Genomic DNA, 27,555 nt, shown 5'->3' with positions numbered 1-27,555 from the left:
GCCCTCTCTCTCTCCCCCTCACTGTACAGTACACTCTGGGCCCTCTCTCTCTCCCCCTCACTGTACAGTACACTCTGGGCCCTCTCTCTCTCCCCCTCACTGTACAGTACACTCTGGGCCCTCTCTCTCTCCCCCTCACTGTACAGTACACTCTGGGCCCTCTCTCTCTCTCCCCTTCACAGTATAGTTTACTCTGGGCCCCCTCACTCCATTATATGAGGTATCCTCTGTGACCTGTCTCTCCCCCTCACTGTACAATGTATTACACTCCGGATCCTCTCTCGGTCACTGTACGCTTCAGTAAATAAACATTAGATTACATTCCACTTGCACTTTGACCCCTCTCCCTTAGTGACCACATCGCGTCAGTTTTGGGAGAGCCCACCACCGACAGAGGGGGCGCCGAAATAACCAACTCATCGGTCAAACTGTATCCTGGGCGGTGGTGGCTTCGTCAGGTAGTTTTAGAAGGGTATTGTGATTCCCGATGTGAGTGCCTGTGTTCCCGTGTCCTCAGCTGGAGCAGACCCTGTGATAGGGGGAAAAGATGCCCCCCTCCCTGATCTGGCACATTGCGCCGTCCCGAGGTGAAAATGGCTCCTGGCAACGGCGAGGCGGAGCGGTGAGGGAGACAAACATCATCACACACAGAGACACACAAACATAACCATCATCACACACAGAGACACACAAACATAACCATCATCACACACAGAGAGAGAGAGACATAACCATCATCACACACAGAGAGAGGGAGAGAGACACACATACACACAAACATAACCATCATCACACACAGAGACACACAAACATAACCATCATCACACACAGAGACACACAAACATAACCATCATCACACACACACAGAGAGAGAGAGAGACAAACATAACCATCATCACAGAGAGAGAGAGAGAGACATAACCATCATCACACACAGAGAGAGGGAGAGAGACACACATACACACAAACATAACCATCATCACACAGAGAGAGAGAGAGAGACACACACACACAAACATAACCATCATCACACACAGAGACACACAAACATAACCATCATCACACACACAGACACACACAAACATAACCATCATCAAAGAGAGAGAGAGAGAGAGAGACAAACATAACCATCATCACAGAGAGAGAGAGAGACACACACAAACATAACCATCATCACACACAGAGAGAGAGAGAGAGACATAACCATCATCACACACAGAGAGAGGGAGAGAGACACACATACACACAAACATAACCATCACCACACACACACACACAAAGACACACATAACCATCATCGCACAGAGAGACATAACCATCATCATATAGAGAGAGACAGACACACACACAACACATACATAACCATCATTGCACAGAGAGAGACATAACCATCATCACACAGAGCGACACACGCACACACGCACACACAACCATCATTGCACAGGGAGAGAGAGAGAGACTCACAAACATAACCGTCATCACAGAGAGAGAGAAACACACACACACACATACACACAACCATCATCACTCAGAGAGACACACACAACCAAAATCGCACAGAGAGCGATACACATATAACCACCATCGCAGAGAGAGAGACAAACATAACCATAATCACAGAGCGAGAGAGACACACACAAACATAACCATCATCACCATCACACAGAGAGAAGTACACAAACACCATAAAGGCAAGGGGGGAAAGAGAGAGGGAGAGAGAGTGAGACGGACAGAAACATCTTCATACACCTCAGCAGGGGCTGGGGTCAGGGACAGACATACATTTGCAGTTAGGGTGAGGGACACAAACACATTTATAAATTCGGGCAAAGGGTGTCAGAGACGGACAGACGTGGGGATCAGTGACAGTCACGCCAAGGCGTTTGGGGAGGGGGTTGTTAGAGACAAAGATAGAAATACTCATAGAAACATTCAAGACAGGGAAGAGGGGGATCAGACACACGCACACCGGTGAGAGGGTCAGATACAGCCTCAGATAGGGACAGAGACTTAGGGAGCGAAGGGGTGTCAGAGTGAGAGACACACACGCACAGCCATCCAGAGTTGGGGTTCAGAGAAAGAGGCTCACAGCAACACGGTGAGAGACAGACAGGGAGAGAGGCTGTCGGAGGGAAAGAGACGGTAGAGGGTCATATACATAGAGATATACATACAAGGTCGGGGGGAGGGGTTCAGAAGAAAAGTCTGCTGCAGATAGGGCAAAGAAAGGCAAACAGGGAGAGATAGAAACACACAGAGACGGGCAAACAAGAAGACACGGACAGCGCTGAACGGGACATAAAAGTCTGACAAACCAGGAGAGAGCGGGGACAAGGAGCCCCGCACTAGGGGCCTGGTCCGGCTGTGCCATGTCCGACTCTGAGGATGAAATTCATGACCGGCAGCTAAAAATCGTCATCTTAGGTGACGGCGCGTCGGGAAAGGTGAGTGGTCGAGATCTTGGTCTGTGGATCAAACCCAGTCAGGGGCCCTGTCTTGTTTGCTGGGATCCCTCACCACAGCGAACATTGTTGTAAATCATTCCTGATCCCGTGTATTAATTAATATTTTATATTGCAGACTTCTTTGGCAATGCGTTTCGCTCAGGAGGCTTTTGGAAAACAGTACAAACAAACAATTGGATTGGACTTTTTTCTGAAAAGAATATCTCTACCAGGTAAGAGCATTTAACAAAGTTTCATTCTGTGCACAGTGTAACAATATTAGTTTGAACAATATTATATGCTTAGTATACATATTGGATCTGTGCAAATTTCCCTTATTGTTTTAAATTCTTAGCCCAACATGTATAATGGAAAATGTCCCTGTGAGTTATCACCAAAGTGGCACATTTGGGTTTTTGCCTTTCTTGGAGACGAGATTTTAGAGCTGGGGGACCTCAGGCAGGTAGACCTTGCATTGGTAGGGCGAGAGATGAGGTGTTTCTCTGTCCTCAGGAGGCCAGTTAAGAAACAGCATCCGAGCTCATCACCAACCGGCAAAAGGGGATGCTTGGTGGAGCTTCTTTCTCTCCATTGTATGGTCGACCTAAGCAATGATGTGACGAAATGCTAAAGCCCATTAAGGGCCTCAAACTATCGTACTGGTGGATGGGCTGTCCATTGCTTTCCCTACTGCTGGTGGGGAAGATCCAGATGCGTGAATGCAAGCAGGTCACCCACTTGATTCAAGATTCCACCCCCACCCCCATTTTTAAAAATTTACTGATGGGAAAGTGTTAAATTAAGTCTGGAATTAATGATTCAGATAGGCGTTGTTGCATATTAAGCTCCCAAAAGCAGCAATGATTTCATGATCAAATAATCTAAGTTTTATTAAGAGAGAAATATTGCCCAGGAAACAAGAGAAAACACCCACTGCTTGTCTTCAAAATAGCCATGGGATCTTTTGTGATTATTTGAGAGGGTTGACAGCACTATTGTTGAAAATTATCTGGTCGCCATCTCTTTACTGTGGGAATTTGTTCTGCACAAATTGACTGATGTGTTTCCAACATTTCAAGATATAGAAAGTGCCTAACTATCTGGAAAGTGCTTTGTGATTTTCTAGGATGGCATGAAATGTACAGTAGAAATGTGAGTTTGTTTCCCTCCCCTCCCCCCCCACTTGCTTTTTCCGTCTTTTTTTTCTCATTTCGTTCTCTATCCTTTGTCTTTTCAGTTTTCAAAGATATCCATTTAAAACTTAAAATACTGCTGTGAGTCACTGAATTGTACTTTTATTTTGTGTACTTATAGCTACAACTTTCATTTGGAAACAAATTTTAATTTCAGGGAGCATTGATTTTTTTTGCTCAATTGGCAGTCTTCTAGCTCTGCATTGAGATCTCTACTGTGTGGACATTGAGGAAAACAGTTTTTACAAAATTTGTGAAGAAATAACTTTGGCTGAGCACCCTGGAGTCTTGCCTATTGGAAACGTACATCAGGACTTTGGGCACATGCCTATATGGGGACAAAACTGGCTGAGTGATAAGAAATGGCAAGTAATGTTCAGTGGACATTTTTCAGGTGGGAGGAAAGTTTGTAATGGAACTCCCCAGGTATTGGTATTGGGACCCTTGCTTTTGCTGATACATATATTAATATATCCCGACCTTGCTGCGCAGTTGACGTCTTCAAAGTTGGCAGATAAATCAAAATTTGGAAGAATTGTGAACTGTGAAGAAGACAGTGTTGCCTTCCAAAAGAACATAGACAAGTTGGTAGAGTGGACAGATAGGTGGCAGATGAAGTTCAATGCAGAGAAGTGTGAGGTGATACATTTTAATAGGAAGAACATGTGAAAGACAATATAAAATAGGGAGTACAAATCTAAAGGGTGCTTAGGAGCAAAGGAACCTGAGTGTATTTGTGCAGAGATTACTGAAGGTAGCAAGAAAGGTTGAATGAGCAATTAATAAAACATGGCATTTATCCTCTGCTTTATTAATAGGGGCACAGAATACATGGGCAAGGAAGTAATGTTAGTTTGCTGAAGACACTTGTTAGATTTCACCTGGAGTGTTCTGTACAGTTCTAGTTGTCACATTCTTCGGAAGAATGCAAACACATTGGAAAGAGTGCACTAGTGATTTAAAAGGATGGTTCCAGGAATGGAATATTTCAGTTATGATAACAGAATGAAGAGATTGGAAGTGTGCTTCTTGGAGAGTGGAAAGTTAAGAAGAGATGTGATCCAAGTTTCAAAATCATGAATGGGCTGGGTAAAGCGGGAAGGGAGAAACTGTTTTCACTTGTGAAAGGATTAAGAGTCAGAGGTGACAGATTTAAACTGATTTGAAAAGGAGCATCTGTGATGTGAGGGAAAAGAACATTTTCACATTGTGAGTAGTTATGGTATAGAACGCACTGCCTCAAAAAGTGGTGGAGGCAAGTCCAATTGAAGCATTCAAGAAGGTATTAGGTAAATATTTGGATAGAAATAATTGCAAATATATTAGTGGGGGGGGGGGGGGCAGCAAGGCTGTGGATGGTCAAGTAGGCAGATTGGCATTTGGTAATTTTTTTTGAAGAGTTGGTGCAGACACATTGGGCTGAATAACCTCTTTCTGCTCCATAACACCTCTGTGAATCTACAATGTGATTTTTCAATATTTGTGAGGTGCGGTTTCTTCTTCCTCTCTCTCTTCTTACATGTTTGAAGACAGGGTAGGTTTGTAATTTTTTTTGTTGTGTGAATTGAATAGAGTTTCCTCGCAGTTTTTGAAACGATTTCTTGTCACTACAGTGCCTTTTAGCACAATCAAGCAGCAAATGCTATCTTTGATTACTGTACATCTATTAGCCCTGGACTGTGTAAAGGAGAAACTTCTTAATTTATAAAAAATATACATTAATGGTCAAACCGAGCAGATGGGGAAATATAGAATTGAAAAATTTAAAGGTATCAAAAACAAAGCTGGGGTGAGAAAGGTAATTTGGAGTCAAGAAAGAAAATAACTTGCAGTTTTACTAGTTGTTTTATCTTCAAAATAAGAGCGAGTGTTGTATTATAACCTCATCAATTTTTAAGGAATTGTTTTTGCACTGTGTATTTTGTTTTTTTAAATTTATTTTAGCATCTATCATTCCTTTCTAGAGAGGTTTATATATATTTCTCACGAAACATTTGTCAAGTTTTGAAATGCCTTGGTAGGATTTCCATGTCCCATAAAAGATAAGAATGAGGTGAAGCTGACTGTATCATGTACAGTTTGGTGCTTCATGCACAGATTAATTTTACCTGAGTACTACATAGAGTCATAGAGATGTACAGCTCGGAAATAGACCCTTCAGTCCAACCGTTCATGCCGACCAGATATCCCAACCCAATCTAGTCCCACCTGCCAGCACCTGGCCCATAACCCTCCAAACCCTTCCTATTCATATACCCAACCAGATGCCTTTTAAATGTTGCAATTATACTAGCCTCCACCACTTCCTCTGGCAGCTCATTCCATACACATACCACCAGTTTCTGACTGAAAAGAAAGCTCTCTTCTACATTAATTGTCAGCTTCTACAATAAGATAAAAGACCTGTTATGGATCCTGTTAGATTAGATTTTCTGCTTTTTGCTTATTAAGCAATGAGAACCTTGCCTTGCTCTCATTAGAAGTTGGCATTTTGACTTGTGTGCAGTTTAATTTGTTTTCCTTCCATCAGCATCGAATGATGAACAGGACATTGGCCACTGTTGGAATATTGCATGCAATTCTGGTCTCCTTCCTTTTGGAAAGATGTTGTGAAACTTGAAAGGGGTCCGGAAAGATTTAAAATGATGTTGCCAGGGTTGGAGGATTTGAGCCATAGGAAGAGGTTGAATAGGCTGGGGCTGTTTTCCCTGGAGCATCGGAGGCTGAGGGGTGACCTTATAGAGGTTTATAAAATCATGAGGGACATGGATAGGATAAATAGACAAAGTTCTATGGATGGGGTAGGGGAGTCCATAACTAGAGGGCATAGGTTTAGGATGAGAGGGGAAAGATATAAAAGAGATCTGAGGGGCAACCTTTTCACGGAGAGGGTGGTACGTGTATGGAATGAGCTGCCAGAGGAAGTGGTGGAGGCTAGTATAATTGCAACATTTAAAAGGCATCTGGTTGGGTATATGAATAGGAAGGGTTTGGAGGGATATGGGCCGGGTGCTGGCAGGTGGGACTAGATTGGGTTGGGATATCTGGTCGGCATGAACGGTTGGACTGAAGGGTCTGTTTCCGTGCTGTACATCTCTATGACTCTATGTAATACTCAGGTAAAATTAATCTGTGCGTGGAAGAAATCATCCATTTAAAGCTCAACAATCTTCTGTCACTCATGTGGCCAAATGTAAGGATTTTGTTAATGTGTTGTGATCGAGCAGAGGGGGGAAATATCACTGACTGCAGAATCTTATGCATGGAAGGAGGCCATTCAGTCCATTGTGCCTGCACTAGCTCTTCAAATGAGCATATGGAAAAAATGCTATTAAAGCTGTTGCCACTCAGAGACAGACCACTGAACCACATCAGCCTGTTTTGTCTTTGCAATACATAAAAACTAAAACTTTCAAAGACCCTCAAAATTGACCCCCATGATTCCTTAGCTGAGTTTTGAATAACCAATGCCAGTCTTTGAGAATAATGAATTCTTGACAACCAGTTTGTATCTTAAAATAACTTAGCAATTTATGAACAATGCAATAACTTTAGTCGAGCAAAATTAAACGAAGTTAAATATGTTGGTCTATGATATAAATCCAAATATCTTTATTTTCAGCCCCAGCCCCATTCACACAAAGTACAGGCAAACAAGCAGAGTTAAGGGATAAATTTTGAATAAACAAAATTCTACAGGCACAGATAGTGATCTCTTCATTGATTTTTTTGAAGATGTTGATCATTCAAAACCTTTCTGGAGGAGGGTCACTGAACTCAAACTATTTACTTGGCTTTCTGGCCACATGGGCTGAGAAGTGGCAGATAGAGTTTAATTTAGATAAATGTGAGGTGCTCCATTTTGGGACAGCAAATCTTAGCAGGACTAATACGCTTAATGGTAAGGTCCCAGGGAGTGTTGTTGAACAAAGAGACCTTGGAGTGCAGGTTCATAGCTCCTTGAAAGTGGAGTTGCAGGTAGATAGGATAGTGAAGAAGGCGTTTGGTATGCTTTCCTTTATTGGTCAGAGTATTGAGTACAGGAGTTGGGAGGTCATGTTCGGCTGTACAGGAGATTGGTTCGGCCACTGTTTTAATATTGCATGCAATTCTGGTCTTCTTCCTATTGGAAAGATGTTGTGAAACTTGAAAGGGTTCAGAAAAGATTTACAAGGATGTTGCCAGGGTTGGAGGATCTGAGCTACAAGGAGAGGGTGAACAGGCTGGGGTTGTTTTCCCTGGAGCGTCGGAGGCTGAGGGGTGACCTTATAGAGGTTTGCATAATTCTGAGGGACATGGATAGGACAAATAGACAAAGTCTTTTCCCTGGGGTCGGGGAGTCCAGAACTAGAGGACAACTTTTTCACAGAGGGTGGTACGTGTATGGAATGAGCTGCTAGAGGAAGTGGTGGAGGCTAGTACAATTGCAACATTTAAAAGGCATTTGGAGGGATATGGGCTGGGTGCTGGCAGGTGGGACTAGATTGGGTTGGGATATTGGTCGGCATGGATGAGTTGGACCGAAGGGTCTGTTTCCATGCTGTACATCTCTATGACTCTATGTCTATGTGCTGCCACACCTACTGAGTTTCTCCTAAAATTTCTATTTATGTTTCAGATCTTCAGCATTTGCAGTGTTTTATATTCCTGTAAAATATTACTCTCGTAGATAATGTATACTTAGAGTCATAGAGCTGTACAACTTGTCCATGCCGACCAGATATCCTAACCTAACCTAGTCCTACTTGGGAGCACAGGGCCCATATCCCTCCAAACCCTTCCTATTCATATACCCGTCCAGATGCCTTTTTAATGCTGAAATTGTTGCAGCCTCCATCACTTCCTCTGGCAACTCATTCTATACACACACCACCCTCTGAGTGAGAAAGTTGCCCCTTAGGTCCCTCTCACCCTAAACCTATGCCCTCTCGTTCTGGACTCCCCCACCCCAGGGAAAAGACTTTGTCTATTTATCCTATTTATGCCCCTCATGATTTTATAAATCTCTATAAAGTCACCCCTCAGCTTTCGATGCTTCAGGGAAAACAGCCCCAGCCTATTCAACCTCTCCCCATAGCTCAAATTCTCGAACCCTGGCAACATCCTTGTAAATCTTTTCTGAACCCTTTCAAGTTTCACAACATCCTTCTGATCGGAGGGTATCCCTTTCTGTCATATTCATTATATTTAAATGAAGTGACTGTGTCATATTCATCTGTATTCAATTACAGTTCGGTGATGCATTCTATCTTAGTGATCTCCAAGGCAGATGATGATGTTTTCAGTAAAGTTTCTGCTGTGTTTTTCTGCCATTACTTTCCTACCGCTGCAACTTCTTGCAATCTTTTACACAAGCATTTTTCACTGCTTTTGCCACTATCCAAAGTATATGTCTTGTTTCTTTTGCTGATTTGTCACCAAACATTTGAATATTACATCCCAAACTAGTGCTCTTCTTAATACCACCCTTTTATTCTCCCTCCTAATAGTTCTACACGACAATCCCACTACTTAAAAGCCAAAGATTTAAACGGAATTATTTTCTAACAAACAGTAAGCCGTGGGAGATCTGTTCATTTTTATCTTCTTTCTTTCCAACTCGTTTGGTGACTTCTTCTTGGGAGGCAAAACAAAGGTGTGATTTGGTCGCAGGGGCCATGCTGTCACAGTGTTTGGATGGCTTAAGTAATGAAGGTACAATTAGTGAGGTGGTGTTGGGTATCTAGTAACAGGCATGTTATCTTCATCCTTGAACTGAGAGTCCTTTAAAATTGCAATCTTATTGCACAGTGTCTATGCCAACTCTTTGAAAGAGCTGTGCAGTTTATTGTCACGCACCAGTTTTTCCATTACTCTACAAGTCAGTCATCTTGAATTATATGTCTGTCATCATTTGAAATTTCCTGTGGAATTTGTTTTTTGCCAGTTACTTAAAATCTATGACTTCTGATTACCGACTCTCTTGTCAGTGGAAATCATTTCTCCCTACTTGCTTTGCTAAAATGACTCATCGCTTGCAATCTTTTCAGGAGTGGGAACAATTTTTCCCTATCTACTTTGACCAGACCACATTCAATTTTGAAAACACTGTCAATTTTCCTCTTCAAGGAAAATGATCTGAACTTCTCCAATCTGTCTTCACAACTGCCATTTCCCATCATTCCTGTAAACCTCTTCACTGCTTTCACATCCTTCTTGAAATGTGGCAACCAGCATTGTACACATACTCCAGCTGAGGTATAACTAGCATCTCATACAAGATCAGCATAACCTCCTTATCCTTGAATTCTGTGTTGCTCTGAATAAAGCTCCTGGTACTATATGCTTTTCAAACTGCTCTTTCTACCTGTCCTGCTTCCTTTCATGATTTTTGCACATATATAACCGAGATTTATTTGCTCCTGAATTGGAAACCTTGCTTTTCCTGAAATATATCAGTGACTTTGATGTGCAGGGAATAATTTCAAAATTTGCAAATGATACAGAACTTGGAAGTGAGGAGGACAATGTAGAGCTTTAAAAGAATATGAACAAATTGGTGGAATGGACTGAAAAGTGGAACATGAAATTCAATATGAGAAGTGTGGAAGTGATACATTTTAGTACAAAAAGTATAAAGGAAACTATAAAATAAATAGTTTTATTCAAAAACAGTATGTAGGAGCAACTAAATCTTGGTATATATGTGCAAAAGTCATGAAAGGAAGCAGGACAGGTAGAAAGAGCAGTTTAAAAAGCATACAGTACCAGGGGCTGAAACATCAGGAGAACCCAGAGAGAACACCTTTTGTTATTCATTTCCTCTGGTTGAGAGCTTGACCATAAATGGTAGCTCAGTGTTTAGCACTGCTGCTTCTCTGTGCCAGGAACCTGGGTTTGATTCCATCCTCGGGCAACTGTCTGAGTAGTTTCTCTGAGTTCTCTGGTTTCCTCCCACTGTCCAAAGATGTGCAGGATAGGTGGATTGACCGTGCAAAATTTCCCATGGTGCCCATGGATGTGCAGGCTAGGTGGAATAGCCAAAGGAAATGCAGGATTACAGAGATACGGTAGGAGGTGGGTTTGGGTGGGCTGCTCTTTGGAGATTGATGTGAACTAACTGGGCTGAATGGCCTGCTTCTTCACTGCAGGGGATCTATGATTCTATGAAACCATCCTTGGACAGCAACAAAGTAGTATCAGCTCTTGTATCTTCAGTGTAACTGTGTAATTGTTTGCTATATTCACGAGAGTGGCTGAGATCATTCCTTTGACATTTTAGTCCTCCTCCCTTTTTGAGCACAGTTGTCTTGCCTGCAGTTCATTATTTATAAACACTATGTAGGGATTGCAGGGAGGAGTTCACTTTTTGATCTCTGAAAATATTTCCAGTAAGATTCCAGCCAGGTGCTGGAATAATCGGCACTTGTGGTTACACACTGTGAAAGGCAAATAAGTTCACTATTTTTTTCTATCTACAGAATGTATTGCAGCAGTTCACCAGGGCTACCTTGAATGTGTTGCATAGTTCTGTGATGAAGGTGGATAAGAGCAGTAACACTGCAGATACTGTAGCATTTCTTTCTTAGTTTCTTTCTAAGTCGTACTGCTATAATTTGGATCTAGGTATCACTATTCCTTTATCACTTGGTAAAAATTCTACAAATTCCTACTTCACATTATCTGTGCAATGGTTCAAGAGGGTCTGGGCAGCTAGGAATAGGTGTTAAAAGTGATTATGCCAGAATTTGCATTGAACCTTGTACACACTGAATATTTTGATACAGACACTGTCTGCTACTGCACACTTTTATCACTTCTGTGTTAAATTTACTTATTTTGATAAAAATATTTAGATCAAGACCTTTGAAAATTTAAATTTCAGGCAGTTCATTGGATTTGCTTCAGAAACAATCCGCTTCTATGAATTATTTATTTTTCAAAAAATCTTACCTTCACATTTACATAACATGTTCATAATTTCTTTGGCTTAAGTTTGAGATGCAAAAGAAATACCCTTCTTTCACTTTGGTGGCTGGCAACATAGAAGACTCACACCGACTTAGGTTACAAATAAAAATACGAAAAGATTAAAATTGAGTGCAAGCATTTTCAATTCCATGTGAAATATTTAGCACTGAAGAATTAAAACTTGAGGTTTTTTTATAGATTAACATATTACTGATTGATTGGCAACTATTTGTGGGAAAAAAATGCTAAGTGTTTTGAAACTATCAAAGCGTCAAAATGATGGTCAAGGAGCAATTGCTGCAACTGGTCAACTTGAAAGAGATGAGTTATTGTCCCATCTTACATGGTCTCATAGAGTTTTGATTAATATAAAATATACCTTTTCTTAATGGATCCACTGTAAAATATGTTTTAACTAGTCATTTGGGTGGCATCCAGTAAATAAGTTTATTCTCATGAATGGATTATTTCAGTCTTCTTAATGAAAAATAGCCAAAGTAATGTTTTTAGTTCCATCCTTGGCTTTTAGCACTTAAAATAAGGTTAAGAGTTGTGCCAAAAATATTTTACAACGTTAATGCAAGTCCCAGTGGTGGTTTTAAATTCAACCCAGTATGAACTGGTCAGTGTGCTGGCCTAATGTTTTTAATGCAATGAATGTAAAATTTGTTGTTTTTTGTTTATTTCCTCTATTCGTACAATTTGTCACTTTCTTCCTGTAATATATGGTTGTAGAAAAGAGAGACAGTCCTTGAAACTCTCTCAAAAAGATTTCTATTGTGCGTTTGTTAAATGTCTGCTCTCGAATGTATTAACTGTAGTTGCCAAATGTAGACTGCTGCAAAATACATGGTCCTAAACTTTAAACACTGAATTTTTTGGTTAGTCTCTACTTCAGACACTAATCTGATATGAATAGAAATATTATATGGCTTATTGCATATTCAATTTTATAATGGCTAATGTAAACATACATTTAATATCTAGATTCTTTTGTGTCTCCATATTTAGATATTGTGTAAACTATTTGCATGATTTTAAGATTAAATTTTTGTAAGAGTTGAGACAAAATAAATACACATCCAGTGATCCTTGCATTTAGTTATTATAGTTATTTAAATGAGGATTAATAATTAAGCAGCGGATTTGATGTGCCGAATTTGTATTGAATATTTTGATCAACCTTTCATTCTATCTACGATGATGGTTTCACTTTAACTTTTGCTACTCCACCAGCACTGTGGCAGAATGGGACGTTGACTGAAATCATTTACTTGTTTTTGTGTTGGAAAATTTAATTTTAGTTCATGTACAACTGGTTCTAAATGTGGGTGTGGGTTTGTTCGTTGAGCTGGAAGGTTCATTTTCAGACTTTTCGTCACCATACTAGGTAACATCTTCAGTGAGCCTCCGGATGAAGCATTGCTGATGATTCGAAGATGTTACCTAGTATGGTGACGAAATGTCTGAAAATGAACCTTCCGGCTCAGCGAGCAAACCTACATCCAGAACCTCAATCTGAGCTACAAATCGCTGGTTCTAAATGTACTGATCTCTTTCTTTGTATAGGTAATTTAAATGTTACACTGCAAGTCTGGGATATAGGTGGGCAAACTATCGGAGGAAAGATGTTGGACAAGTACATTTATGGAGCTCAGGTAAGAACTTTCTTATTAACCTCCATAAATACTGAAATAAGGTAAGTATCTAGATTTAATATTAATATTAATTTTATATTCTGTAATAAACACCTAGATTGTAAAACTTTAAAATAAGAATATTTGTGCATTTCTACGACTTTTAAGTCATTACCCTATTGAAAGAGATTCTAGAAATGATTTGAATTTCCTTATATTTACAGACACTGGGTTGTGCAAGAATATTTTAGAACTGTAGACTCTAACTGAGAAAATTGCATAATCGATAAGTTTTGTGGAGATGCATTTAAATTTGGTCAATGTTCAAGGTTGTAGACTAATGTATTAGGTTTTACGTAGAAGTCCACATGTAATGCAATAGCCTTCTATATGTCTTTACCATTGTTGGCAACTGTTGCTGTCAGAAGTGGTATGCATTTAAGCAAACTTACTTTCCTGTGTCATTGTCTGTATTGTGCTTTATTACATTTTAATTGTATACCTGAAAGTTCTGTTGTACTCAGTGCAAAATTTAAAATGGTACACTTACGACTAAACCAAGAGTAGATAAGTGTTGTTTTGCGTGGGCATAATGAATTCAGATTTAATTAATACCAGACTTAACATTTAGTTTTAATGTAATTATTTCATGAATAAAACAAACCTTACCTTGAATTTCTTGCAACTTTGTACAGTTATCTTTGGGATTCCATAAGAGTGATTAGATATGTATAATATTTAAGACCATAAGACCATGAGACCTAGGAGTGGAAGTAAAGCCATTTGGTCCATAGAGTCCACTCCGCCCTTCAATCATGGCTGATGGGCATTTCAACTCCACTTACCGCATTCTCCCTGTAGTCCTTAATTCCTTGAGGAATGTAATTTTGAGGAATGTAATTTTGATTTCAATATTTAAAAATTATAGTAATAGGTTTGAAGTTATTAAAGTCACAGGATAAAATATGCCAATGCTGATTTGTTCTTTTCAGCAGAATATACCAAAGTGATAAGATGCATTTGACTGACACATCCTTCTCATTAAGAAACTTGTGGACTAAATCTTCAGAATGTCGAAGTTGTGTTTGCTTTTCTTTAAAGTTTTTTGTCAGCTTATTTCTTGAAATAAATATTTTTAAGTGATCCTGTATTTGCTTAGTATAACAGAAATTGAGTACTGCTGATAAAAAGTACGTTTTAAAAACTTTTTGTCTAATATTTATCAGAACAGATAAAACAATACCATATTTCAAAGAAAACAAAATTTTCAATTTGTGTGTATTCATACACTGAGACGTGTCCTCTTCAGAAAAGCAAAACCAAACTAAAAAATACACTTTGGATTCAGACTCCATTGTTTAAGTGTTCATTGTAGGAAATTCTGCTTTGTGTGATCAGTACACTGCTGGAACTCTTAGGCAGTCCGGATCACCCACCAGGTTCCTGGTTGTGATCCTGGACTTAAGTTAGTAAATGTGGTGTGATAAAATAGGAGGCAGGTGTTTCAGGGGCAAAGAATCTCAGCGTTTATTGAAACACAAAATTGAATATTTATATAAAATAACAGAAAAGTGAACATATCACAAGAAAACAAAAGAAAATGGAAAATTACAAGCATTGGAATTAATACAGTCAAGAACAGATGCTAGTACTAAAATATACTGTAACTCTGACACAAGTTAGTTACTGCTACACATAGAACAGTAATATAATCCCAAGTACCTGAATAAAGAGACCTTCCTGACCTTGGTTGCCCTGCACCATTGCCAACCCACCTCCCCACTTCCTGCTAACGAGTGGATTTTGGGGTCTCTATGAAATTGGGCTCACCACTGAAACAGTGCGATGTTGAAGTGTAGGTGGCTGTTCCTGCTCTCCATAGCTGGTGCTCTGGTGAGGACTTTGGATGCTGTAGGCCTTCAGTCTCGGCTGTGTTTGCTGATATTGTAAGACGCGTTTTGAACCTGTCGGGTGAATACCTCGATTATTCTTATTTCTAGTGGTTCTTGCAAGCACGTCTTCGTCTTTGAAGATGTTTGAGATCAGAGTTGCAGATCAGATTGGTGTTGGTGCTGTTGGGTGTCTTCGGTTGTCAGGTCTGTGGTTTGTGGCCAGTCAATGGAGGTTGGAGATGGCTGGGAGGATCATTCTCGATGTGGTGGTCTTCTCCTGCTGGTAGTTGTGGAGATAGCTTTACTCGTTTGTTTCAACCACTTCTGACTTCTCTCTCCTTTTCCCCCGGGATAAGGTCCTCCAATTATACAAAGTGGAAGACCATTTCCCCACCAAATCTGAATTTGGTTACTGAGCTGTTGTTCCTCCTCTCGGGGCTGAATGAGTCTCCTGACCACTAAATGAGGTATGAACGGTTCTCCGATTAAAATGACTGGTTTCGATAGTTTTGAATGTCCAGTTTGGATAGATGTAGGTTAAAGTTTTACTGGTAGTGTGAAGATCACATTCAAAGGCAAGCAGGTTTGCATATAGTGCAGTGGTGTGGAATGTTCAGTGTCTCTTGTGTTCGAGTAAACCGATTAAAGGTTGAATTGTCTTGTATTTTTATAGGGTTGAGAGTGTGGTGTTGGAAAAGCACGGCAGATCAGTCAGCATCTGAGGAGCAGGAAAATCGACATTTCAGGGAAAAACCCTTCATCAGGAATGAGGCTAGGAGCTTTGGAGGTGGAGCGATAAATGGGAGGGCGTGCTGGGGGGGGGGGGGGGGAGGTAGCTGAGAGTGCAATAGGTGGATGGGGGTGGGGGTAATAGTGATAGATTGGAGGGGAGGGTGGAGCAGATAGGTGGGAAGGAACATGGACAGGTAGGACAGGCATGAGAGCGGTGCTGAACTGGTAGGTTGAATAAGGTGGGGGGAGGGGAAATGAGGAAACTGGTGAAATCCACATTGATGCCATGGGATTGGAGGGTCCTGAGGTGGAAGCTGAGGCATTCTTCCTCCACGTGTCAGGTGATTAAGGATTTTCTATGGAGGAGGCTTAGGACCTGCATGTCCTTGGTGGACGGGGAGGGGGAGTTGAAGTGTTCGGCCAAGGGGCGGTGGGGTTGGTTGGTGCGGGTATCCTGGACATGTTCTCTGAAGTGCTCTGCAAGTAGGCCTACTTGCAGAACCCTTCAGAGAACATCTCTGGGACACCCGCACCGTGGCTGAACACTTCAACTCCTCTCCTACTCCACCAAGGACATGCAGATCCTGGGCTTCCTCCATTGCCACTCCTTAACCATCCGACACATGGAGGAAGAACACCTAATCTTCCACCTCAGGACCCTCCAATCTCATGGCATCAATGTAGGTTTCACCAGTTTCCTCATTTCCCGTCCCCCCACCTTATCCCAGTTCCAACCTTCCAGTTCAGCATTGCTTTCATGACATGTCCTACCTGTCCATCTTCCTTCTCATCTATCCGCTCCACCTTCCCCTCTGACCTATCACCTTCACCCCCACCCCCATCCATTGATCGCACTCTCAGCTACCTTCCCCCCCAGCCCCACCCCCCTCCCGTTATCTCTCCACCCCCGAGGCTGAATACAAGAAAATTCAGGGAGGTTCTACAAAGACAAATTCTATATGGGTAAAGATACAAAAATGAAAAATAAGCCTACAATTAGCTAGGTACAGTACAGACTGTAAAACAATGGGATAAAATTAAAATTATTTGCAAGGTAAAACAAGATAATGTGAGAGATACAAGGGGAAAGGCAGGCAGATAGTCAAATATAAAGCAAAACAACTATGTCTGCCATATTTAATGTTTATTTTCCTAATAACAAAACACACACATATAGACACTGTAAGGTGGGGCAAAATTCCCCATCAGATACCCTGGACTAAAATCCTCTGAACTTGGGATACGAGTTTGTGGTATTCACGTTTGAATTAAGATTCACGGTCAGATCCTCCACTGATACTTTTATTTCTTTCTTTTCTTCCACGTTCTCATAAATTCTACAGAATCATAGGGGAGGTGATTGCTTAGTGGTATTATCACTGGATTATTAATCCAGAGATCCTGGTGATTTCTGGGGACCTGTCTTCAAATCCTATGGCAGATGGCGGAATTTGAATTCAATTTAAAAAAAAAATCATGTGGAGGTGCTCGTGTTCAACTGGCGTGGACAAAGTTACAAATCACACAACACCAGGTTATAGTCCACAGGTTTATTTGGCAGCACTGCCTTTCGAGGCGCTGCCTCGTCATCCAAATAATGAAATTAAGAGTCTGTTGATGACCATTAATCCATTGTTGATAGTCAGAAATACCCATCTGCTTCACTAATGCCTTTAGGGAAGGAAACTGCTATCTTTTCCAGGTCTGGCCTATTTGTGACTCCAGATCCACAGCAATGTGGTTGTCTCTGAGCAATTAGACATGGGCTTAGCCTGTGTTGCCCCCATTCAATGATTGAATAATGAAGAAAAGTCACAAATGTAGCACAGAATATAAGCATTCAGTCATAAAGGTTGTACTATGTTTTGTTTTTAATTAGAGCTACTAAACTAATTCAAACAAAAGTAGAAATTGCTAGAGAAACTCAGTAAGTCTTCCAACGTCTGTGGAGAGAAAGCAGAGTTAATGTTTCAAATCTAGTGACCCTTCTTCAGAAGTGCAGAAATGTTAACTCACACTGGCTGAGTTTCTTCAGCAATTTTTGTTTTTATTTTAGATTACCTAGTTTGTTTTATTAAACTAATCCAAAACCCTACAGTTTCCCCATATCCCTGTGATTCTTTTTCAATGGTGTGGAGGTGCCAATGTTGGATAGGGTGGGAAAAGTCAGAAGTTACATGACACCAGGTTACAGTCCAACAGCTTTATTTGAAATCACAAGCTTCTCGAGTTTATTTCAAATAAACCTGTTGGACTATAACCTGGTATCATCTGACTTCATTCTTTTTCAAGTCTTTATTCCATTGTCCTTAGAAGGGCACTATTGAATCTATTTTCATCAAATCTTTGCCCAGTGCAATCCAAATCCTAATGGTAGATTGTTAAAAACAAAAGAAGTCCTCATGTTTCTTCCCATTCCTTTATGAAACAATAGAATGTATGGACTTTGCAAAGGTTATTGGACTGGACAACATTTTAGCAATAGTACTGAAGACTTATGCTATTGATATATCCATACTAAGTTTAGGAAGCAGACAGGGAGCCCTCAAAGAATACAAAGATCTCAGGAAAGAAGTCAAAGAAGGAATTAGAAGGGATAAAGGGGCCATAAAATATCTTTGGTAAACAGGATTAAGGTAAATCCAAAGCTGTTTTATGCATACATAAGGAGCAAGAAGGTAGCAAGGAAAAATATAAGACCACTCAAGGACAAAGGAGGAAATTTATGTGTGAAACCAGAGGAAATGGGTGTGGTCCTTAATGAATACTTTGCATTAGTGTTCATAAAGGAGGAGGACATGGTGGACGTTGAGTCTTGGGAGGAGTGTGTTGATAAACTGGGGCATATCAGTATAAAAAAGAGGAGGTGCTGGGTGTTTTAAAAAGCATTAAGGACCTGATGGGATCAATCTCAGAATGCTGAGGGAGGCAGTTGAGGAAATTGCTGGTACCTTGTTCAAAATCTTTGTATCTTCTTCAGGCACAGAGGACTAGATGATAGCCAACACTGTTCCTTTGTTTTAAGTGCAGCAGGGATAATCCAGTAAAATACAGGCTGGTGAGCCTTACGTCAATGGTAGGGAAACTATTGGAGAAGATTTTCAGGGATAGGATTTACTACATTTGAAAAGATATGCACTTATTAGTGATAAGCAGCATGACTTCATGTGGGGGAAGGTTGTGTCTCACAAACTTAATAAAGTTTTTTGACAAAGTGACAAAGATGATTGAACTTTAGCAAGATCCCTCACGGCAGGCTGATACAAAAGGTGAACAGAGTCAAAAATCACATGACACCGGGTTATTGTTCATCAGGTTTATTTGAAACACAAATCTTCGGAGCTCCACTCCTTCCTCAGGCAGCCAGTGAGAGAGAATACACTGAACACAGAATTTGTAAATAAAGGGTCAAAGGATTATTTGCATAAGTCGTATGACCTTTTGATCTTTAACTTATAAATTCTATGTCAGATGTATTCTCTCTCACTTGCTGCCTGAGGAAGGTGTGGGGATCCAAAAGCTTGTAGTTTCAAATAAAACTGTTGAACTATAACCAATCCAACACCACCATCTCCACGAAAGGTGAAGTCACATGGAATTCAGGGTGAGCTGGTAAGATGAATACAGAACAGGCTTGGTCATAAAAGACAGAAAGTAGTGGTGGATGTCTGCGACCAGCGGTGTTTCACAGGGATCAGTGCTGTAACCCCTGTTGTTCATAATATATATGAATGATTTGGAGGAGAATGTAGGTGGCCTGATTAATAAATTTTAGGCTGGAGACTCAGTGGAGAAATGACAGAACAACTTGAATGTGGATAAATGTGAGGTGATGTATTTTGGAAGGTATAATGCAGGAGGGAAATGTACAGCAAATGGCAGAATGCTTCATAGTATGAACATATAGAGGGTCTAGGCATACAGATCCATAGTTTCCTCAAAGTGGGTAGCACAAGTGGATAAGGTGATCAAGAAGGCTTTAGTATGCTTGTCATCATCAGTCAGGATAGAGAGTATAAAAATTGGCAAGCCGTGTTGCAGCTGTATGTACCTTTAGTTAGGCCTCATTTGGAATATTGTGTACAGTTCTGGTCACCACACTACAAGAAGGATGTGGAGATTTTGGAGTGGGTACAAAAATAGTTTAGCAGAATATTGCTTAGAGGGTATTAGCTATGAGGTGAGATTGGACAAGCATTGTTTGTTTTCACTTGAACATCAATAGAAGTTTACAAAATTATGAGAGGCATGGATAGAATGGATAGTTAGAGTCTTTTTTCCAGAGTACAAATGTCAATTACTAGGGGACATGGTTTAAGATAAAAGGGGGTAAGTTTGAAGGAGATGTGAGAGGCAAAATTTTTTTACATAGATGGGGTTAAGTGCCTGGAATGTGGTGCCAGAGGGGGAGGTGGTGATGAAGGTGGTGGCAGATACAATGGCACTGTTTAAGAGGCATCTTGTGACATATTTGAATAGGCAGGGAATAAAGGGATACTGACTACATAAAGGCAAAATGTTTTAGTTTAGAAAAGCATCATGTGTTGGTGCAGTCTTGGTGGACTGAAGGGCCTGTTTCCATGCTAAACTGTTCTTTGTTTTAAGTTGTTCCCATTTAGTTCCAACATTGACATCTAGCCACTAATGTAGAAAATTGTTCAGATTCGTCATGTCCACAAAAAGCAGGATAAAGTCAATTTGAAAATTTACTACCTCATCAGTCAGTACTCAATCATCATCAACTCAATTGTGAGGGAAAGTTTGAGTCATACTGAGCACAAAAGATGGTTGTGGTTATTGGAAATCAATCCTCTTAGCCACAGGACACCACTGCAGCAGTTCCTCTGTTCTATGCCCAACGGTCTCGCCAATGACCTATCCTCCATCATAACATCAGAGATGGGAGTATTTGCTGGTGATTGCTCTTTTTTTTTGCACCGGTCATGACTTAGATATTGAAGCAGTCTGGGTACATGTGCAACAAAACCTGGGCAATACTCCTGTTTGGGTTGATAAGTGACAAGTGATATTCACACTTTAAGTATCAGGCAATAACATTTTACAGGGAAGAAAACAACCGTTGCTCATGGCTTCAAGTCCCACTTGCTCCATAACATAACATGGCTGAACACATTGAATAAAAAATATCTGTGAGTACTTGACTTGAGTAGACTCAGAGGCAATGAATAATCTGTGCCTTGGTTTCTCTAAGTTTGTTTGCCATCTACAAAGCAGGAGTCAGGAGTGTGATGAAATATTCCTGACTGGCCTGGATGAGTGCAACTCCAATAACACTCAAGAAGTTCAAAGTAGCTCATATGATTGCCAACTCTTCTACTCCCTTCAATATTCACTCCCTCAACTTCTGATGCACAATTGTTCAGTGTGACTATCTACAAGATTAACTGCAATAATAAAAAGAAGTCCTGCGACAATACCTTCTCATTTGATGACTGTTATGACTTCCACCACCTAAGAGGATAAGGCACAAGACATATAGGAACACACCCATCTGTAAGTTCTCCTCCAATACACATACAATCCTTGCTTGGAACTAAACTGTTGTTACTTCAGTGTTGCTGGGTCAAAATCCTGAAACTTCCTTCTTCCCTAACTGCACTTTTGCATCACCTTCAGCACGTGATCAGTTTGGATGGGCAATTAATGCTGTCTTGGCGAGTGGAGCCCACATCATTGAAAGAAAATCATCTTGGATTTGCAGGAGCTCATTTTTCATTATCTAACTTACATACTAGTGTACTGTAATGATTTTAATGAGGTCAGACAGCTGGACATCATAGAATATGAGTTCGCCGATTGGTGCTGTTAATCTGGTCCATTCAGGGAACCCTGGATAACAAAAATAATTTGAGTGCCAGGGATACTGGCATTTTGGTGCCTGTATAAGGCAGTACTATAGTCAAAGAATGTTCATTTGTAAATAAAGGGCGAGTTCATGATTGATTACTAGCCTCCAGAGTTATTTCACCAGCTAATACAGTCATTTAACGACAATAAATATTTGTACTGATGTTTGGGGTGCATGGACTTGTGGAACATCAGAAATACAAGAACTCACCAATAACCTGAATTTCCAGTAAACTTAAAGTACACAAGGAAAACATTACTTTCCGACAGTATTTAAATTGGCTTACAACAACAGGCATAAGCAAACAACAAAAGCTTTATTTCAAGATAATAGACACACACAAGTCATTGTCTGAAACACCTCTTCCAGAATCTAGATTAAAGTCATGCTGGAAAAGCACAGCAGTTCAGGCAGCATCCAAGGAGCAGTAAAATCAATGTTTCGGGCAAAAGCCCTTCATCAGGAATACAGGCAGAGAGCCTGAAGGGTGGAGATATAAATGAGAGGAGGGTGGGGGTGGGGAGAAAGTAGCATAGAGTACAATAGGTGAGTGGGGGAGGGGATGAAGGTGATAGGTCAGGGGGGAGGGTGGAGTGGATAGGTGGAAGAGACTTGTGAGACCACAGCCAATGCTTTTCTAACATGTACACTAATTTGAAAATTTTACCCAGGCAGTTGCTGTTTTTTTAATTGCATCTCAGATCTCACTCTTAGATTTAAATTTATCAACGGACAGTGAATTTACGACAGGTTCCATTACTTATTTTTCCCTAGTTTAATAGATTTTGAACATATTCATAGTCCGAGAGTCATAGAGATTTACAGCACAGAAACATATCCTTTCGTTCAACTTATCTGTGCTGACCAGATATCTTAAATAAATCTAGTCCCATTTGTCAGCATTTGGTCCATACCCCTCTGAACCCTTCCTATTCATATACCCATCCAGATGCCTTTTAAATGTTGTAATTGTACCAGCCTCCACAATTTCCTCTGGCAACTCATTCAATATGTGCACCACCCTCTGTGTGAAACAGTTGCCACTTAGATCCCTTCTAAATCTTTCCCCTTCACCTAAAACCTGGAGTCCCCCACACCGGGGAATCAACCTTGTCTATTTAGACTATCTATGCCCCTCATGATTTTATAAACCTCTATATGGTCACCCTCAATCTGAAAATATTCCAGGGAAAATATCGCCAGTCTATTCAGCCTCTCCCTATAGCTCATACCCTCAAATCCTGGCAACATCTTTGTAAATCTTTTCTGAACCCTTTCAAGTTTCACAACATCCTTCCTGTAGCAGAGAGAGATCAGAATTGCATGCAGTATTCTAAAATTTACCTAATGAATGTCCCGTACAGCTGCAACATGACCCCCTAACTCCTGTACTCAATACTCTGATCAATAAAGGCAAGCACACCAAACACCTTCTTCACTATCCTATCTACCTGCTACTCCACTTTCAAGGAGCTATGAACCTGCATTCCAAGGTCTCTTTGTTCAGCAACACTCCTGAAGACCTTACCATGAAGTGTATGAGCCCTGCCCTGATTTGCCTTTCCAAAATGCAACACCTTGCATTTACCCAAATTAAACTCCATCAGCCACTTCTTGGTCCATTGACCCATCTGATCATGATTCTGTGCTACTCTGAGGTAGCCTTCACCATCCACTACACCTCCATGTTTAGTGTCATTTGCTAACTTATTAACCATACCTCCTATGTTCACATCCAAAGCATTCAAATAAATGGCGAAAAGCAGTGGACCCAGCATCGATCCTTGTGGCTTAACAGCCCTATATCACCACTCTCTGTCTTCTACCTTTGAGCCAGTTCTCTATCCAAGTAGTTAATTCTCCCTCTATTAGTGTACTGTAACCTTGCTAACTAGTCTACTGTGACGAACCATGTCGAGGGTCTGACTGAAGTCCATACAGATCACATCCACTGCTCTGCCATCATCAATCCTCTTTGAGACACGATTTCCCACACACAATGCTGTATTGACTATCCCTAATCAGTTCCTTACCTTTTCTAATACATATAAATCCTGTCCCTTAGGAGGCGCTCCAACAACTTGCCCACCGACAATGTTAGGCTCACCAGTCGATTGTTCCCTGGCTTTGCCTTCCTACCTTTATTAGATAATACCTCCACGTTAGCCTATCTTCAGTCTTCTAGCTGTAGCTGGGTAATTCACGACGAAGGATGAGAAAACATTGTGGTTGTAAGAGTTGCTCCATTTTTGAGGTATTTTCAGCATTGGAGCTGATTTCCTTGAATTCTAGGAGCAGTCATTACTGTTTTATGAGCTGTTACATTGTTTTGCAACTTTGGGGGAAAAATGGATCAAAACAATGGCAGTTTAAAAAGGAGGAAGACAGACAAAAGTGACAATGGAATGAGGACATGCCACAACCCAAAGGACTAGCCACACTACCATACATCAAAAACATTTCTGAACTGACAGCCACACTACTGTGACCACTAGGACTCATAACAGCACACAAACCAACAGCCACTCTCAGACAACAACTCACCAGGACGAAGGACCCGATACCCAGCATGAGCAAAACCAATGTAGTGTACAAAATCCCATGCAAGGACTGCACAAAACACTACATAGGACAAACAGGAAGACAGCTAATGATCCGCATCCATGAACACCAACTAGCCACGAAACGACATGACCAGCTATCCTTAGTAGCCACACACTCAGACGACAAGCAACATGAGTTCGACTGGGACAACACTACTATTATGGGACATGCCAAACAGAGAACAGCCAGGGAATTCCTAGAGGCTTGGCACCTCATCCACAGATTCAATCAATAAGCACATCGACCTGGACCCAATATACCGGCCACTGCAATGGACAGCTGGAACTGACAACCGGAAGCGGCAGATACAAATCACTATAAATGCCGGAGGGAACATCACAGAAGCGCTTCACAGGAGGCTCCCAAGCACTGAGGATGTCACCTAGACAGGGGACGAAACGTCTGCAACATAAATTCCCAGCTCGGCGAACAGAACCACAACAACAACGAGCACCTGAGCTACAAATCTTCTCACAAACTTTGAAGGTAGTGACCACATGGGAAGAGATTCAAACGGAGAAAGAAATCTATACTGCTGTTTGACCCAGCAGTAATCTTCACAACTGCTGCCTTTGCTGTTTGGTTTTAAGTATCCCTGGACATTGGAGTTTGTTCTAAGAAAAATAAGCAAACAGTGAAATGTACAGCTGACCTTGGGGAAACCTGCATGTGGGAGTTCACAGCAGGGGAGCAGCTAAGTGGCTTTTTAAAGTGTAACCTTACTGTATATCTTTTGTAAATCTACAGTTGTGAGGAGAATGGGTTTTTTTTTGATTACATGTTTTATTGATTTCTGTCTGTTGTTTAAACTTTAAAAATATAAAAGCATAGGTACTAAGCAGGCCTAGAGCAGTGTTTTTAGAGCAGTAAGACTGCTATTTTCTGGGTTTGTCGATTGTTCAGGTGCAAAGATGGCCTTTAGTAGAGTGATGTGCTCTTCTTGTTGGATGTCGGGGATTAGGGAGAGTTTCTATGTTATGATGTTAATGTCTGCAGGAAATGTGTTTGGTTGCATATCCTATGGATCGCATTGATCATTTGCAGTGGCAGTTAGAGGCAACGAGGAATTTACAGGAGCTTGGGGATGTGATGGATGGTAGTTGCAGGGAGGGAGATCAACCAAAGATACAGTCAGTTAGATGGATGACCTCCAGGAAAAGTAGGAGAGGGAGGCAGGTTGTGCAGGAGTCTCCTGTGGCTATCCCCATCTCAAGCAAGTATGCTATTTTGGAAAATGTAGGGGGTAATGGACTCTCAGGAGTATGTTAGTGGGCGGCACGGTGGCACAGTGGTTAGCACTGCTGCCTCACAGCATCAGAGACGCGGTTCAATTCCCGCCTCAGGCGACTGACTGTGTGGAGTTTGCACGTTCTCCCCGTGTCTGTGTGGGTTTCCTCCGGGTGCTCTGGTTTCCTCCCACAGTCCAAAAATGTGCAGGTCAGGTGAATTGGCCATGCTAAATTGCCCATAGTGTTAGGTAAGGGGTAAATGTAGGGGTATGGGTGGGTTGCACTTCGGCGGGTCGGTATGGACTTGCTGGGCTGAAGGGCTTGTTTCCACACTGTAATGTAATCTAATCTAATCTAAACACAGACAGCCAGGTTTCTAGTATGGAGACTTGCTCGAATGTAAGGTGTTTCAGGTTCTAAGCAATCGATTGTGATAGGAGATTGTAGTCAGAGGCACAGACAGATGATTCTGCGACCGAAAGTAAGTCTTCAGAACAGTGTGCTACCTCCCTGGTGTCAGGATAAAAAGTATTTTGAGAGGGTGCAGAATATTCGCAAAGAGGAGAGGGACCAGTTGGAGGCCATTGTACACATTGGAACGAATGACATAGGAAGAGAAAAGGATGCGATTCTGAGGAGACAATACAGGGAATTAGGTAGGAATTTAAAAAAGGAGGTCCTCAAGGATAGTAATATGAGATTACTCCCAGTACCACAAGCTAGTGAGGGTAGGAATAGGAGGATAGAGCGGATGTATGCATAGCTGAGGAGCTGATGTATGGGAGAAGGGTTCATGTTTTAGGATCATTGGAATCTCTTCTGGGGTAGAAGTGACCTGTACAGGAAGAATGGATTACACCTGAATTGGAAGGGGACTAATATACTGGCAGGGAGATTTGCTGTAGCTGCTCAGGACGATTTAAGCCAATAAGGAGGGGTGGATGGGACCCAGGGAAATAGTGAGGAAAGAAATCAGTCTGAGACTGGTACTGTTGGGAAAAGGAGTAAATTAAACAGAGCAGGCAAGAGCAAAGTAAAGAACGAGGTAGGACTGATAAATTAAACTGCATTTATTTCAATGCAAGAGGCCTAACAGGGAAGACAGATGAATTCAGGGCATAGTTGGGGACTTGAGTTTGGGATATCTTAGCGAATACAGAGACACGGCTCAGGGATGGACAGGGACTGGCAGCTTAACTTTCAGGTTGTAGATCCGATAGAAAGGATCAAAAGGGGGGACAAGAGAAGAAGATGAATGACATTTTGAGGGATAACATCATGGCTGTTTTTTGGGAGGATATTCCTGGGAATGCATCCTGAGAACTTATTTGGGTGGAACTGAGAAATAAGAAAGGGAAGCATATTCCTGTGAGGGTGAAGGGCAAGGCTGATAGGTATAGAGAATGCTGGAAATTGAGGTTTTGATTAAGAAAAAGAAGGAACCATATGTCAGGTATAGACAGAAGTGATTGAGTGATTCTGTAAAAAACGCAGTAGGAGTATACTTAAGAGGGAGACAGCTTTGGCAAATAAGGTTAAGCAAATCCAGAGGGATTCTATAAATACAGTAAGGATATAAGGGTAACTAGAAAGAGAATAAGGCCTCTTAAAGATCAGCAAAGCTGCCTATGGCTGGAAGTGCAGGAGGTGGAGAAGATCACCTTATTGGGATTGTACTATCGATCCCCGAATAGTCAGTGGGAAATTGAGAAACACATTTTTAAGCAGATATCTGTTATCTGTAAGAATAATACAGTGGTTATGATAGGGGATTTTCACTTTCCCAGCATAGCCTGGGACTGCCATAGTTTTAAGGGCTTGGATGGAATTAACAGTTTGTTAACTGTGTAAAGAAAAGTTTCTGATTGAGAGTGTGGATGGACCTACCAGAGAAGGTGCTAAACTTGACCCACACTTAGGAAATAAGGCAGGGCAGGTGACCAAGGTGTCAGTGGGGGAGCACTTTGGGGCCAGCGGCCATAATTCCTTTAGTTTTAAAATAGTG

General features: G+C 41.2%; 1 protein-coding gene across 2 annotated transcripts in view; it reads left to right on the top strand.

Annotated features, from left to right (window-relative positions):
- Positions 1 to 560: 560 nt before the first annotated feature.
- Positions 561 to 27,555, top strand: part of rab28 (RAB28, member RAS oncogene family) — a 144,173-nt gene continuing 117,178 nt past the window's right edge. The window contains exons 1-3 of one of the 2 annotated variants that reach the window (XM_072555565.1): positions 561 to 2,444; positions 2,581 to 2,677; positions 13,157 to 13,245. In XM_072555565.1, the coding sequence (XP_072411666.1) occupies positions 2,370 to 2,444; positions 2,581 to 2,677; positions 13,157 to 13,245 (261 nt within the window). In that variant the 5' untranslated portion in view covers positions 561 to 2,369. The remainder of the gene's footprint in view (positions 2,445 to 2,580; positions 2,678 to 13,156; positions 13,246 to 27,555) is intronic. The other variant, XM_072555627.1, reaches the window with a different exon arrangement.

This window comes from Chiloscyllium punctatum, chromosome 1 (assembly GCF_047496795.1).
Source record: "Chiloscyllium punctatum isolate Juve2018m chromosome 1, sChiPun1.3, whole genome shotgun sequence".
Classification (NCBI taxonomy): Eukaryota; Metazoa; Chordata; class Chondrichthyes; order Orectolobiformes; family Hemiscylliidae; genus Chiloscyllium; species Chiloscyllium punctatum.
The sequence above is the reverse complement of the archived record's forward strand: the minus strand, read 5'-3'. Positions and strand labels throughout refer to the sequence as shown.